This window comes from Myxocyprinus asiaticus, chromosome 24, assembly GCF_019703515.2.
Source record: "Myxocyprinus asiaticus isolate MX2 ecotype Aquarium Trade chromosome 24, UBuf_Myxa_2, whole genome shotgun sequence".
NCBI lineage: Eukaryota > Metazoa > Chordata > Actinopteri > Cypriniformes > Catostomidae > Myxocyprinus > Myxocyprinus asiaticus.
In genome coordinates, this window is record NC_059367.1 from 7,718,054 (window position 1) to 7,735,795 (window position 17,742).

The 17,742-nt window shown below is 37.3% G+C and overlaps 1 protein-coding gene across 2 annotated transcripts in view; it reads left to right on the forward strand.

Moving 5' to 3' along the window:
* LOC127415029 (potassium voltage-gated channel subfamily D member 1-like) overlaps positions 1–17,742 on the forward strand; it is a 115,750-nt gene that overhangs the window by 90,927 nt on the left and 7,081 nt on the right. For both annotated transcript variants that reach the window (XM_051653495.1, XM_051653494.1), the window contains 2 exons: positions 4,277–4,439; positions 5,051–5,134. In XM_051653495.1, the coding sequence (XP_051509455.1) occupies positions 4,277–4,439; positions 5,051–5,134 (247 nt within the window). The remainder of the gene's footprint in view (positions 1–4,276; positions 4,440–5,050; positions 5,135–17,742) is intronic.

A 17,742-nucleotide genomic window follows, 5' to 3' on the forward strand; every position in this document is an offset into this window, starting at 1 on the left:
GAAAGAATTCATTGATATTCCATTGTATTATAATTTGTTATATACTACATATAGTAATAACATGCTATTGGTTGGAATAAAACGTCACAAGACTCTGTTTTCCACCTGTAAAAATGGGGAGTTCCCCTATAATCTGCCTTGTCTCCTCCCATGTTAGTGACCCCTACCCCCCCTCAACAAAAGTGAAAGTGGTCTGGTCCATTAGCGGCACGCAGTCCAAACTGTGTACACGTTATGATGTCATTTGCTTAGTCCATTAATGTATCTACAGAAATGAATGAAAAATCAGACATTCAAAAGAAAAAGGAGCGGAGAAAGAGCGGGAGGTTGCAGAAAATGTATGAGTTTTTTTTTTTTATAAAAGAAAAGTGAGCCATACATGTCAAAGTAGCTACTTAGGTGAATATTTGTTTGATATTCATGTAAACATGGTACAAAATTAACACCTGGCACACGGCAAATGCGAGAACATTTTTCTTTAAGTATTAGTCAATCTCTCTCTTATAAATAGTGTTATATATTTATATATATTGTGTAGGTCCCCCTCATGCTGTCACAAGGACACTGTCCTTTTCTGCATATGGCTGCCCCCTTCGGCATATCACGGCGGCGTTTTGTGGCCCATTCTGCATAACGCGGCGGCCCATTTCAGCTTATTGCGGCCCATTCGGCCCCGTTTCGCGGCTGGCCCATCGGGAAAAGTCCCGGTTCTCCCGATGGCCAGTCTGCCCCTGGTTGCACTATTAAATTTGGTAGATCTTAACCCTACGTATAAACTAAATATTTACGGAAGCCTCCGACCAGAAGTAACGGTTAGAATAAAAAAGCAGACTCATTTAATGACATCAATGACCTCATGTTCTGTGTGACGGACTTGAATCATTTCAACATACAGTATGATGTTGACATTTACACTCATTTACATTTACAAGAGAAAAAAAACTTACTTTTAAGCAGCTCTTCAGACATTGTTCAAACGGTGCAATTTTCAGGGTGCGTCGCCCCGTATCAAGTTTCAACACATTCAAAATATATATAGGATATTAAATTGAATAAATGTCTATTTTTCCAGCCTGTTGTATTAGTATTTATTTATCACCCCTTATTTAATTTAGATACGGTTCCTATATATTGTTATTTACACAAGGCAAGTATATGATGTATTAAATCTACATTTATTACGTATTGTATTTTAATGGGGATATAATTTATTACAGCTGACAGTTACGTGAAAAAACAAGGTTTTAACATCAACCGTAACAAGATAAAACTAAAATGCATGGCTTTTTAACACTTCTGTGTCTAATTTGAAGGCTGTTTATTGAATCAATACAGGTAAATGTCATATTATGCGACTACGCATTACATTACGGAGAGCTTAAGACGTAATAGTTAAGTCTTGCCTTAAGAACAGGTGGTGCAACAAAATTAAGCACTGACATAGTTACAAACTAACTAGTAGTTGCTAAGCCCTTAGTGTGAACTTTACATCCCAATTTACATAAGAACTTACGCACAGCTGGTGCAGCCCTACCCAGGTGAGCAAATGCAAGGACAGTTATACTGATGCACTGCCAGTTTGATAGCAACTGCTTTTAGAGCAAAGCAACACTCGAATCAAACCACTCGAAAGTGAAAGTCCATAAGCACCAGTGCCACTCTTGACCACAATGGTAACTCCCAAAACTCCAGCCTAACAGACACTCTTTTTAAATATGAATATAACAGAGCATTAACAAATCTCCTCCTATTCTTATCTTGCTCAAAAATACATAAAATAACACTCAGTTTCAACATTTGTTCACCCCATCCAGTCCCATGCAAAGCAAGCTGGGAAATAAAAATCCCCTGTCCAGTTTCATCAATGCTACAAAAAGTATTCATGTAGTCCAAACTCAAATGGATTAAGTAAACTTCAGCTTTACAAATGTAATCGATCATTTTAATTAATTAAACTTAACAACCTGCAAAAATCATATTTTTTTTTCTTTCTTTTGAGTGAACAAATGTTTATTTTGTATGAAGGAAGACTTTTTATCTCCCCTTCTCTCCCCAATTTGGAATGGCCAATTCCCAGTGTGGTCTAAGTCCACGTGGTGGCATAGTGACTTAGTTGCCTCCGCGTCTAAGACCATCAATCCGCTCATCTTATCACATGGCTTGTTGAGCGAGTTACCGCGGAGACATAGCGCGTGTGGAGGCTCACGCTATTCTCCGCGGCATCCACGCACAACTCACCACATGCCCCACCGAGAGTAAGAACCACATTATAGTGACCACGAGGAGGTTACCCCATGTGACTCTACCCTCCCTAGCAACCGGGCCAATTTGGTTGCTTAGGAGACCTGGCTGGAGTCACTCAGCACGCCCTGGATTCGAACTCATGACTCCGGGTGTGGTAGTCAGCGTCTTTACTCGCTGAGGTACCCAGGCCCCCTCATGAAGGAAGACTTTTAAGATTATGTGTATTTCAAAATATGTTTATTCATTCTATCATCTCCACAGAAATAGCGTATCTCCTCTGTCAAGTGTGTAATTAACACTGCTTGTATGAACCTGCAACAACCAAGAATATTTGCTATTACACGAACATTCATTTAAAATCTAACCAGACTACTTTGCTTATACTATCAAAATATACTAGTTTGGCATGAACCACTACAGGAGATGCACACAAAAATAAAAATATAAAAGGGGGTGCAGAAAAACTTAGTGGTCTAATTTAGCTTTTGAGATAAAAGAGCTTGATGTACTATGAAAACATAGGGTCAATTTCAGAAAACAAAACTTCCCCACTAGTCCAAAAAATAGCATTTATTGCAGCTAATCTGCAACAAAGGCCTTATTCTGAACTTTTGCTGCTTTAATTGTGACGTCACTTGTATGTATATAGCAATATAATATAATTTTTGTAGCCATATTGCCCAGCCCTAATCTCAGTGTGTAGGAGGACAGAGGCAATTCTGGCGACTGCAGAACTGTAGTTTGTGCTAATATTTTATGCGTGGGTTTGTGTGGTTATGCTTTAGGGAGAGAGTTTGTGCAAAAGAGATATTATTGCTTTTCTTTGATGGTTTACTTTGCCATTAAAAATGGGTAGTCAGTTAAGTGTCTTTAGACCTCTGGGGGCCACAGAGATGAGCTTTGGAGGCCTGCGAATTGAAAATACAAAGCACTTTTTCAGACTAATTTACACAATTAGATTAAATGCTCCTGCAAAATAGATCCTGAGCGAGCATTCGTCATTACATTACTGTAATGATATATACACAAATTGTCACTCTCTCACACACACACATAACAGTAAAGCCCATCCTAAGTGGGTTACTTACTTATGATGATATTCAAACACGCATTGGGCCTATGCATATATTTGTTTGGGACATTTTCTGCGCAAGTATGCAACTTGTACGCAATTAAGACTGAATGACCCACTGTGACCAAAACCAGTTTTCTCCGCCGCTACTGAATGTCCAGCGCCAGGGCAAAAGAAAGGACATTTTAAGCTCATGTATGCTTGCAGTTTGAGTTGAATATGAGATAAAAAAAAAAATTAAAAAAAAGAGTGTGTACAATGAAAAAAGTGTGTAACAAGATAAAAACAAAGTGTATACTGCAAAATAATGGCAAAACAAGCATTTGTATTGCATTATGTTCACTGGATGCAATCAAAAATAAACCTGCAATGCTTCACTAGTATACAGTAGTCCGATTCACAAACAAATGCACTGATTCTTTGAACGAATCGTTCCAAATGACTCTTGTGAACAGGTTCTTTGAATTAATTGTTCCACATGATTCTTATGAACCAGTACTTTGGAATAATTCATTCCGAATGACTCACCAACTCAGGAATTATCAGTTTGATTCAGTTTTATGAATCCTTAACTAAATTAACTCAGGGAACCACAGACAAAAGACATTACTTTCAGTCAGGTCTGACTCAAAATGAAGAATTGTTTTATACAGTATACTTAAAGTTTGGAGAAATTGAAATCAATCAGTCATTACACTTGATGTTCATATGGCAATGCGGATTTAAAGATACACAAAATTAGTGTATTCGGACAATTTTTCAGACTATTTGCACATTTTGTATGATTTTTTTATATGCATTACAAACCACATATGGTTAATCGGTTTTGTAAACATTAGATATCATGTGTCTTTTATTTTGCTGTTCGGACTATATAAAACTAAACACATTTGAGTCAGAATGTTTGTTTCCTGTCTTAACAAAGCCAATGTGCCTGGCTGACGTTGTCATTTGTTGCAGGTATGGAGACATGGTTCCGAACACCATTGCTGGAAAAATCTTCGGATCTATCTGCTCTCTCAGCGGCGTGCTGGTTATCGCCCTTCCTGTACCTGTCATTGTATCCAACTTTAGCCGGATCTACCATCAGAACCAGAGAGCGGACAAGATGCGAGCGCAGCAGGTAAAAGGACCTCTTCATCCTAAACCGGATCTGTTCCAGATGTGCTTTGTGATTTGTATGTGAGGCTTTTTGAAAACTAGCTCATCCACAGGCTTTTTGTGACTCATCCAGCTTTGTGTCTTTATGCTATGCTGTGGCTAGTCATTGGCAGGTGAGCCCGTGAGTGCAAGATGAGTCATCAATATTTATGGTCTGTTTCCTGGAAAAGAATACTGTAAATTTATATTTGTCATAAGTTAATTTAGATTTAATAGCATATACATATTTTGAGTATGAAAATTGACTGCAAAAGACTACCTAATTTTAAACAAATACTCTCATGTGTTAAGCTTTGGTGCTCATGCTGGCAGTGTGAGTTTGAATCAAGCTTGCAACATTTTCTGATGGCATTTCCCCATCTCTCTCTCTCTCTCACTCTCATTTTCTGTCCTTTCTCTCCACTCTCCTCTTAATAAAGTTGCAAAAAGGCCAAAAAATAAAAATGTAATAGAAATCATTATGCAACAAATCAGCATCTTTGGCATCATTACTCTTCTTTGCTAGCAGATCGAGTTGTGTGGGAAATAACTGCTGACACGACTGATTCAGATAAATTCTCTTCTGTTTTTCAGAAAGTGCGTCTAGCCAGGATTCGCTTGGCCAAGAAGGGAACCACCAATGCCTTCCTAAATTATAAAGAAGAAGGAGGATTTCAGGTGAGACTGATGGAGTTTTTAGATGCAACAAGAAATTCAAATGGTTTGTTTTTCATTTAAAGCATGGGTTTCTCTCTGTATGTATTTAAAAGGCTATGTACGCACTGCAAAAATTGTATACTGGGACTTACAACTGCAGGAGTGGTGGCGGCGTAGTGGACTAAAGCACTGAACTGGTAATCAGAAGGTTGTTGGTTCAATCCCCACAGCCACCACCATTGTGTCCTTGAGCAAGGCATTTAACTTCAGGTTGCTCCAGGGGGATTGTCCCTGCAATAAGGGCACTGTAAGTCGCTTTGGATAAAAGTGTCTGCCAAATGCATAAATGTAAATGCATTTACATTATTATATCTTAATTATCATAGCAACGTTTCGGTGTCTTTCGACTGTAAACAGGAAACATGGATGCCAACAGTTTAACTAATTAGTGTAAGGTTTTTTTTTTTTTACCAAAAGAAATTATAAGCGACCTGAAACATATTAAAGTGGGCAATTTTTAGTAAACTGCGCCTTCCTCAGAAGTTTCCAGCCGGCACATCCCAGGAAGAACTAGTCATTGGATTTGACAAAGTTAGCAAGTTTCATGGCATCACATTAGGCCTGTCGCGAGAATCAAATAATTGTCTGATAATTGTCTTTTATGAGATAACCACAATTATTGTGCACTTCAAATTCCAATCATATTTTACTGTCCAAATAAAGGAATTTTAAGCGAATATGCTTATTGCATGTGAGCACTCCAGGTTTGCGGCAATCTCCAGCAAAAATGTAAACAAGGATTTTTATAGTGAATGCAAAGCTCTCCAGTTTGACTTTAAATTAACGATTGTGTAAAGGCAAATGTTCTTTGTCATTGTGGGTTCATGCACGCAGTGTTAATGACAACTTCTGTGGAGACGATAGAATGAAAAAAAAATAATTTCACCAGAATCTCAAAGGTCTTCCTTAATGAAAATGCAGGTTTAAACGGAGAGCCTTAAAATAATGTGTGAAAGTGAAGAATTCAGGACAGAAATATTTTACTATTGCATAATATAATATTTTGATGCTTTTTAAAATATAATTTTTCATGTCATTCATAAGTTTTTAAACATTAAAGAAATCAAATATACCTATTTTATTAAATAATACCAAGTTAAATATGAAACAATTACATCTTAAGGTGATTGAAGCACACATACACCTTAAGAAGTATCGTGAAAGCCCTAAAACAGACAGTTAACAATTAATCATCAGCCAAATTTCATAATCAAGACAGCCCTTTGAAAAGATCACTTGTTTGAAAGATATACTGAGTTTTGTAGGATAAAGTGATATCTTTGAACATTCCTGTATATTCCACTTTGTTCTCAGAGATACAGCAAGTACTTACAGATTTATCTGCCCTTATTGGTCTAATCTTGATGAAGTGGGCAGTTCTTGTCCAGAATAAGCTGTAATATGTACCAGACTTCACGCCAATATTTAAATTATGGCTTAGCGAGACTAGGAAGGAAAGGACAATAAAGAAGAATGCAATTGGTCAGCATTCATGGAAGCAATCAACTATAGTTAAAGGAATATTCCGGGTTCAATACAAGTTAAGCTCAATCAACAGCATTTGTGGCATAATATTGATTACCACAAAAATAGATTTTGACTTGCACCTCCTTTTCTTTAAAAAAAGCTAAAATCTGGGTTCCAGTGAGCCACTTACAATGAAAGTGAATGGGGTCAATCTGTAAATGTTAAAATACTTGCTATTTCAAAAGTATAGCCACAAGACATAAACAATATGAATGTAAACATGATAATTACTTATTAACCTTTTCTGTGTAAAGTTATAACCAATTTTACAACTTTGTTGCCATGACGATGTTATGTTAACAAACCATAAAATGACTGTCAAAATTTCAATTTAAGCAACTTTACAGCTCAAATAATATACGAGTTTTAACTGAAGAATTAAAGTACTTTTATAAAATTATAGTTTTCTGCTTGTAAACCCTCCTTCACATTTCTGCTTGTAAACCCTCCAGAAATTGGCCCCATTCACTTCCACTGTAAGTGCCTCACTGTAACCTTGTTTTTTTCTTTTTCTTTTTCTTTTTTTTTTTTTTTTTTTAGAAAAGGAGGTACGAGTCTAAATTATTTTTTGTGGTAAATAACATTATGCCACAAATGCTATCAATAGAGCTTAACTTGTATTGAACACAGAATATTCCTTTAGGACAGCGTCTCTAGTAACACAGAATGAAATAGATGCCTTAAATTTTCTCTTTCCAGCAAAGGTTTTTGATATTGGATCTTCCATAATAAGATGGTTGAGATAATGCTAACAGTAGAATCTGTCTGTTTGACAGCTATGCAAATTTGTTTAAGAATAAAAGACTTCAAAACACTTCATACAGACTTCATCTGCTGTAGAACTTCTATGATCATCTCGTTCCAAACTTGTCTGAATTTCTTTCATCCATGAAACACAAAAGGAGATGTTAGGCAGAATTTTAAGTGGCTGACAGCCTGGAAAAAAAAAAAAAAAAAAAAAAAAATCTCCTCTTATGTGACACCAAAGAAAGAAAGTCATATGGCTTTGTAACAACATGAGGATGAGTAAATTATGTCAGAATTTTCATTTTTGGTGTCTAAATGCTTTTTGGTGCCACTGTATTTAAGTTTTGTTAGATGGATGTATTAAAATTTTGCCAGCCAAAGGTCACACTGTCATCATTAAAAATAAAAATCGAACCCATCAACAAGAGGATCTCAACTCTAACATCAAAGTGTTCATACGATATTCACAGCATGGCCCTTATCGGGCCAGAATCATGATGGGTTATTAAAACAAATTACACCAGCTCGTAACTGTACAGTATATTATTCAACTGCCAGCACGCTATCAAGCACAGCACAGTTTTGTAAGTTATTAATAATCACACAGTCTTTTCATTCTAATCAAACCGTATTACGGAAAGAGTCAGAGCAGATTTAGGCATGGGCGACATGTGCAGTTGCCCAGGGCGGCATCTTGCGGGGGGTGGGGGGAGGGTTGGGGCGGCACGAGGCACCCCCACAGACCACCCCCCCACCCCACCCCCGGTCAACAACTTCGAGGGCATGTTGAAGCGGGTTTCACCCAAGGCACCATACCACCACCCCCACAAAAGTCAACAACTTTTATACAAACCCACCCACCCCCCTTCAACAACTTTGGGGGCGTGTTGAAGCGGGTTTCGCACAGGGCGCCATACAAGCTAGAACCGCCACTGGAAAGAGTAAATGTCAGTCATTTGGACTCTGTACAAACTCTGTCAGATCCACATGTCTCTTGTAATAACAGCATGGGCTGATTTCTTATATGGCCTCTGACATTCACAATTGGGGCTGTGCCCTGAGTGCCATGTCCTTGCTGTGAGGAAATAATAATCAGCAACTCTGATAAAAGAGCACAGGGGCAGAATGAAATACAGGTGCTGCTGGACAGTTAAAAGGCACAGCAGTAATTATGGAGACGGAGGGCCAGTCAGTGCGTTAGATGGCAATTTTGTAACGCCATCTTGGTAACATGTCCTATCTGCTTGATTGGGGAAGACCGAAATCTCGAAAATAATGCATTTTCGAAAATATCCAAAAAAAAATTTTTTTGCACATGCTTTTAATAAACCAATAAGCCACAGTTAACAGGCTGTGGTAAAATCACTGTAATACACAGATTCACATATATTATTGATTTTTATTCAACGGTGGAGAACAGCAATATGATAAATGACACCAATGTTTAATAAACAGTTACATTTATGATTCATAAAAATAATCGTAATAAACAATTCTTCCATCAAGTAATGTAGTTGATAGCCTAATTAGTAGGCTGATTTTCGGTTGCAAAGCAGCATAGCTATCTTGCTTTCAGAAGTATTTTTCCCATTCATTTTTTCCATAGGGATTTCAGAAAATCCTTCATAAAAGAGTTGTAAACCATGAACCAAACCAGCCAGCTCCGAGGTGAATAATAACATTACAAGCTTTGATTTGAAGCAATAAATTAATCGAAAATCGGACAAAAAGACAAAGGTTATAAACTATGCACTTAACGGCTTTAATGAGCGCATGAACTACAGTTCTATGAACTATTTGATTGCTAATGATGTCATTTAAATAAAAACTATGAAAAATATAAAGCTATTTATTACAGTATATTATTTATTAGATATATTTATTATTATTATTTAAGTTGTTGATTATGAGTATAGAGTCAGTATATTGTAAAATATCCAGATATATACAAATATATTGCATTTTTGTCTTCTTAAAGGTATAGTTCACCCAAAAATAAAAATTATCTCATCATTTACTCACCCTCATGCCATTGCAAATGTGTATGACTTTTGTTTTTCTGCAGAACACAAACAAAGATTTTTAGAAGAATATTTCAGCTCTGCAAGTCTTTTCAGTGTAAGTGAATGGTGGCCAGTCATTTGAAGCTCCAAAATTCACATAAAAGCAGCATAAAAGTAATCCATATGTCTCCAGTGGATAAATCTGTAGGTGTGGGTTTGAAACAGATCAATATTTAAGTCATTTTTTACTATAAATCTCTACTTTCTCTTTCACATTCTTAAAGTGAAAGTGGAGATTTATGTTAAAAAAAAATATTTAAATATTGATCTGTTTCTCACCCAAAGCAATTTAATCACTTCAGAAGGCATATATTAAACCACTAGAGTCATATGGATTACTTTTATGCTGCCTTTATGTGATTATTGGAGCTTCAAAGGTCTGGCCACCATTCACTTGCATTGAAAGTGCCTACAGAGCAGAATGATTCTTCTAAAAAACTTTCTTTGTGTTCAGCAGAAGAAAGAAAGTCACACACATCTGGGATGGCATGAGGGTGAGTAAGTGATGAGAGAATTTTCAATTTTGGGTGAACTATCTCTTTAAGGGTACAAATATGTGTACTTTTTTTAAGAGTAAATAAACAGCCGATACTGAAAGGCTGGAATTCCATTCCTTTAGCCGCCATATTGACCATTAACAGTTTCCATTGGAATAAAAAAAAAAAAATGTAAAAAAAATCACTTGCCCTTTAATAAGTGCCTTTATGAGAAAACCCATATCACTGTTCTATCTAAGATAATTGATATCCCAGGGGAAAAAACCTGTTTGAATATCTATTTCTCTCTGTGGTTTTATGCTGTGTAATTATTGCACACGTTGCAGTGGCTGTAACCAAGGGGCATTTTAACTCAGGTTGTCCTTGATAGTGTTGCTCTAATAATACATTCTGAAAAAAGACTCTTCCACGTGGTAAATGAAGATAAACTGCTGAAATAACACAGTGTATGGATTTTTCCATTTGTTAAACACAAATTAAAAGTTAAAGACAAACAAAGAATAAAAACCTACATTAGTGTTGCCTACATGGGCAAAACTCACCGCCACAATACAAGGGTGTTGTGGGTGGTTGCCAGGGCATTGCTAAGCGGTTGCTAGGGTGTTCTGGGAGTTATGCACCAAAGTTTAATACTTGAATGTATAGTTCCCTGAGGCTGTCATTCTGCCTCAGTTCTTCCTTTTGTGTTCCATGGAAGAAAGATTGTCATATGGTTTTGGAACAACGTGAATTTTCATTTAAGATGAAGGGTGTGCTCGAATCCCTTACCCCAAGTATAAGCAGAAAAAGCAAAAGTGAAAAATCCTAACCTAAGAAAGAATCTTTTCACTTATTTTATCAACTCATTTTATTTGAAGGTACAAGCATAAAGTAAACTGGATTTATAGTATACTGCAATTTTGAAATGCTACGAGTGTGTTGGTCTAGAATGTAGTCCTGAATGGTCCACACTGTATTTACTGCTGCTGCGTGGCCTGTCACTTTATTTGACATATTCATAACCACAGGGATTACACTACAGCTCTATCCCATAAACACAATTTCCAAGTGCCGAAATCCATCTTCACAGAACTGGAACAGTAGCTGCATTCAAAGGTCTATCTGCAGCTGAGATAAAGAAAGAGTGTACGATTCCGAATCCTCGTCTTTACTAACGCAGCAGGTTGAGTTCTCCGGAATCTTCTCAGGTTGTGAAGCCCACAATAATCCAATAATTACAATCCCCAAGTGAGGGGGTATTTTTTTTCAGTATGGATCTATAAACCCATTACTAACAGGCCTGCTGTGCTATTTATAAACCAGGAGAAGGTTTTTTTTCCCACCCTTCAGTCTATTCTGGCTTAGAATTTCTCCTTAGGTTTTCCTTTTGTCTCTGCAACTGCACACATGTTATTCAGCGCTCAAGAACACGTGCAAGTTTGACCTTTGGTGAAAGATCATCAGGAAATGTGTTGTTTGGTGGTTTATGTCTGTGTTCTCATTTGTTTGATAAAAAAAACTATAGATTTTGTTTGGAATAAGTCTTTGTAGATCAAAATAAACCTTTATACAAAAATGTTTGCAATTTTTCATTTTGCTTACTAAGGCAAGCATCACTAGGGCCGCCGATAAGGGGGTACAATTGGATGTTTTGTCCCACGCCTGGGCTTGAGGGGGACCCAGAGTAGAGGGGGTTTCCACCGAAAGGTTATTCCATATTGTAGAGTGCATCTAAATGCGTTCAGTCGAAGATGCGGGTATAAACATAGAGACAGTGCACACCTGCAAAAACCGTCCTGGTAGCACACGTTGATGGGATAACTGTCCACGCGTCGGACAATGGACTGGAGGGGGGCCCGATGAACACATTTTGTACTGGGCCCAAGAATTCCTGCCAACAGCCCTGAGCATCACTATTCCTATTGCTCATACTTAAATCTTATGAATCCAAACAATATACTGTATAGGGACAAGAATATCAGAGACATTAGAGTGGGCTTTTTTGACTTAGGTCTGTTTCACATCGCACCCGAAAACATATACACCGATAAACTAAAACATTACAACCTACCGTGAGCTACAAGGTTGTTGATTGATATTAAATGCTTCCATTGAAGCCATCTGTCCACATTATCTCAACTTCATTGCTTAATCACATTTGATAGCGGAATTCATGGTAAACAACTACATTACCCATGGTACATCAGATAAATATCCACCAATCAGAGAACAGCGGGCAACAAAAACCGCGAAACATGCCTCGGAGCGACCGTGCGCTCCCATGACACACTGTAAATGATGTAATCTAGTCGGTCTCCCTTCACCCTTAAACTACTTATATAATGTTTCGATACTTATAAACAACAACCTAAAATAAATAGTTTGATATATTTCCATAGTTTTATATTCAATTACATCATTCAAAATGCTTCATTGTAAGTACCTTTGTCTTTATGTCCGATTTTCAAATACTTTTTTGCCTCACAACAAAGTTTGTGATGTTGTGATTCACCTCGGAGCTGGTTGGGTTGGTTCATGGCTCACAACTCTTTTATGAAAGATTTTATTAAAAGTCTATGGAAAAAATGAATGGGGAAAATACTTCCGGAACCCAGACGGCTGAAAAAGTGTGCGGTCACTGTTGCACTCTTTATATGCTGTTTGTCCTTTGTGTGCTGCCAAAACAGCGCTAACCCGCCGAGGCATGGACACTACAAGATCCTTGATGGTGTCCTGTGGTATCTGGCACCAAGACATTAGCAGCAGATTCTTCAAGTCCTGTAAGTTTCGAGGTGGAGCCACAGTGTATCGGACTTGTTGGTCGAGCACATCCCACAGTTGCACAGTCGGATTGAGATCTGGAGAATTTGGAGACCAGGGCAACACCTTGAACTCTTCATCATGTTCCTCAAACCATTCCCGAACAATGTGTGCAGTGTGGCAGGATGCATTATCCTGTTGAAAGAGGCCACTGCCATCAGGGAATACCATTGCCATGAAGGGGTGTACCTGGTATGCAATGATGTTTAGGTAGGTGGCAAGTGTCAAATTGACGTCTACATGAATGGCCGGACCCAGTGTTTCCCAGCAGAACATTGCTCAAAACATCACAAATTTCCTGTGACTTGTGCCACAGTAGACCTTCTGTCAGTTCGGACTAGACAGCATAGCCTTTGTTGCCCTCCTGCATCTATGTTCCTTGGGCGCCCAACACCCTGTTGCCAGTTTGTCCCTCCTCAGACCACTGTCTGTAGGTACTCACCACTGCTGACCAGGAGCACCCCACAAGCCTTGCCATTTCAGAGATGATCTGACCCAGTCATCTGGCCATAACAATTTGGCCCTTGTCAAAGTCGCTCAGGTCTTTACTCCTGCCCATTTCACCTGCCTTCAACACGTTGACTACTAGAACTGATTGTTCGCTTACCATCTAATCTACGCAGACCTTAACATGTGGCCTTGTTAGGAGATGATCAATATTATTCGCTTCACCTGTGTGTAGTCATAATGCTTTGGCTGTATTTTTGTTGCATGTAGAATGCTGATCTCACGAAAACGCACTACAAACTTATTTAATCACAATATTTTGCAATATAGCCTTTTATGAAGCAACAGAAAATACTGGAGCTCACCCATTGTTTGAAACAAGACAGCTGTTTGGTTTGATGCACATTTGATTTTCAAGTCATGTAATTGTTCTTTTTTTGCACCAGATGGCAGCAATCTGCCCCAATACATGTCATATTCTAAAATGTTCTTCATGTTTCAACTTATAGAATTGTTGGTTTTTACTGTAGTGAAATTAACATATATTTGCATATGCAGATTAATGGTGTAATTGAAAAATGTAAAGGTAGGTAAGATCTAAATAGTATAAAATACCCCCAAAATGCCAATATTTTTTTTTATAGCAACCACCAAGAACACCCCTGCAAACACATAGAAACACGCTAAAAGCCACTCAGAACACATTTTACAACTGCATTGTAATGCCCTGGTAACCACCAACAACATTAAAAAAAACAACTGTATTGAAAGATTGTTTTATGGTTTAGACAAGACAGCGATCTTCCAGATTTCTTGATCTTTACTAACCGTGGAGATAAATATTGAAACTCTCTGAATCCAGTATTGTGATGCATATGTTTTCAAAGTCAGTACATCCTACATACAGTAGATGATAATCTGTTGGTAGTTTTGTGATTCAGTGGCTTTATCTCATTTCCACTGAGAAAATGGTGTTGCAATGTGACATCCCTATCAGCGCTTTTTTAACAATGGAACTGTCTGTGTCTGATGGTTTAATACACACTGAGGTTCCGCTGCAGGAAGGCAAAGTCTCTTCTCCTGATAGAGTTTTTGGGAAGAGAGTATAGCAGACTGTGGATTTCACTAAAATGCATTTATTTGGGATTTATTACTCAAGTACCTGCAATTAGTTGGCAAAATAATTCATTTTGCATGTCCGGTCTGGTGGGAAATAGATTATGACAAATTAAAAGTTTCCGTTTCACCAAAGAACATATTGCATTCAGCATTTTGCTGTATTGTTGTTGTAAGTCAAGATAAAGAAGTGAATTCTTTATTGAAACAGCTCTCTGGAATTTGTTTGCGCACACACTAGCTCTTTGGAGCATTTTTAAACATCATTCCCAGTTCCAGGTGTTGAATTATACAGCAGTGAAATGCTTCATACACTCACTGAGCACTTTATTAGGAACACTATGGTCCTAATAAAGTGCCCAATGTGGTCTTCTGCTGTTGTAGCCCATCTGCCTCAAGGTTTGACCTGTTGTACATTCTGAGATGCTATTCTGCTCAATATATTTGTACAGAGTGGTTTTTCTGAGTTACCGTAGTTTTTTTTTTTTTTTTTGTCAGCTCGAACCAGTCTGGCCATTCTCTGTTGACCTCTCTCGTCAACAAGGCATTTCCATCCGCAGAACTGCTGCTCACTGGATGTTTTTTGTTTTTGGCACCATTCTCAGTAAATTCTAGAGATTGTTGTGTGTGAAAAGCCCAGGAGATCAACAGTTACAGAAATACTCAAACCAGCCCATCTGGCACCAACAATCATGCCACGGTCCAAATCACTGAGATCACATTTTTCCGCATTCTGATGATTGATGTGAACATTAACTGAAGCTCCTGACCCATACCCATATGGTGTTATGCATTGCACTGCTGTTACACGATTGGCTGATTAGATAATCGCATGAATAAGTAGATGTGCGGGTGTTCCTAATAAAGTGCTTTGTGAGTGTATATTATGTTAGTAATTGGCCTCAGTTCCAGATCCAGAGTCAGTTTTAAAAGATTAAGACATGTTGTTTTTACTTTAGAGGAAATGCTTTACAGTGGGAAAACAAATCTTAAGTATTTTGGTCTTGTTTTCCATTAAAAATGTCTAAACATACTTAAAACAAGATACATTTCATTGAGAAGCAAAACAGAAAATTAAAAGTCTTGTTTTCTGTTTGTTTTTTGTATTTTGTACTGTGTTTGCACCACACAGTACTTGGTCTATTTATATGACTATTTTGTGCACTTGGAAGTAATAGTAATAATAATAATAATAATAATAATAATAATAATAAAAGTCTTGTTTTCAGAGAATATATTTTGGATTAAGTTTATTTTTCTTACTCCACTGGCTAATTGTTTTTTCTTTCTAACAAAATGTAGTGAGATTTATGTTTAAAACAAGGAAAAAACTATTTAGGGTAAACAATAATAAACTTAATTTAAGATATATTCTTTCCAAACACATCTTATTATTAGGGTTGTGCACGAGTAATCGATTAATATAGTACTCGTTTAGCTTTAAATATTCGACTAGTAAATATAGAATATCGAATATCGTAATTAGATTTTTCTGTGTGCTGATATTAAAACGGCTTCTCTCACCTAAATCTTGCCATTACAACTCAATGCATTGGTTGGCGCTGTGGATGCATGACGTTGCTAAAGGAATAGTTCATCCAAAAAGAAAATTCTATCATTATTTAAAGTTATTGTATAGCTTTAAAAGGCTTGGAATATTTGTTTCTATGTGTAAGTGCAAACGTTTTAACTAGATGTTGTTATTTATGCATAGTGCTCATTTTTTTAAAATAAAAACAGGTTCAAAGGTTGAAGGTTAAACTTATATCCTATATTTCAAGTAATCGATTACTTGTTTTCTTATGTGTTAGAGTACTCGATTACAAAATTACTCAAAATGCCCATCCCCACTTATTATTGTCACAAACTGATCTGTCTTCTTCAAGAGACTCTTATATTGAAATCACCTTCTGCACTACATTTCCCATGATGCCCTGTTATCATCCTCACCTGTCCTCCATCATCTTTGTGTTCAGCTGTTTTGTGTTTTCCTTCATTTGTGCCTCTATGTATACCTTCATGTTCAGTCATTCCTGGTCTAGTCTCGTCCGTAGTAGCATTGAATCTAAGTAGTTCCTTTGTTCTTTAAGCCTTGTGTTATTTGTATATTCGTCTTCTTCATAAAATACTGCATTTGGGTTCACTATCTTCTCTCTCTCCTCATTCATTGCTGACAATTATCTTAAGCAGTTTTGCTTCTCAGATAAATGTATCTTGTTTTAAGAATTTTAAGGCAAAAATACTGAATTTTTTTGTATTATTAATAATAATAATAATAATAATAATAATAATTTGTTTTTTATTTTATTTTTTGCAGAAGGTGACAGAAATATTAAATAATGCATTTTATTTTTTCAATAAATATGGGTTAAAACTACATGCAGTGCATTCAGAAAGTATTTAGACCCCTTCATATTTTTCACATTTTGTTATGTTGTGTATATTACTTCTGCTAAAATGCTTTAAATTATTTTATTTTCTTACATCAATCTACATTACATATCCCATAATGACAAAGCAAAAAACAGATTTTTGATAACTTTGCAAATTTATTAAAAATAAAAAACTGATAAAGAACTGATCATATTGATATAAGTATTCAGACCCTTTGTTATGACACTTGAAATTTAGCTCAAGTGCATCCAATTTCTCTGGATCATCTGTGAGATGTTTTTTACTCATTGATTGGAGTCCACCTGTGGCAAATTCAATTGATTGGACATGATTTGGAAGGGCACACACCTGTCTATATAAGGTATCATAGCTGAAAATGCATATCAGAGCAAAAACCAAGCCATGAGGTCAAAGGAACTGCCTGCAGAGCTCAGAGACAGGATTGTGTTGAGGCACAGATCTGGGGAAGACTACAAAAAAGTTTCGGCTGCACTGAAGTTTCCCAAGAGCACAGTGGCCTCCATAATTCTTAAATGGAAGAAGTTTGGAACGACCGGGACACTTCCTAGAGCTGTCTGCCTGGCCAAACTGAGCAATCGGGGGAGAAGGGCCTTGGTAAGAGAGGTGACCAAGAACACAATGGTCACTCTGGTTGAGCTCCAGAGATCATGTGTGGAGATGGGGGAAACCTGCAGTAGGACAACCATCACTACAACACTCCACCAATCTGGGATTTATGGCAGAGTGGCCAGACGGAAGCCTCTCCTCAGTGCAAGACACATAAAAAAGCACCTAAAGGACTCTCAGACTGTGAGAAACAAGATTCTCTGGTCTGATGAAAGGAAGACTGAACTGTTTGGCCTCAATTCCAAGCGTCATGTCTGGAGGAAACCAGGCACTGCTCATCACCTGTGCAATACCATCCCAACGGTGAAGCATGGTGGTGGTAGCATCATGCTGTGGGGGTGTTTTTCAGTGG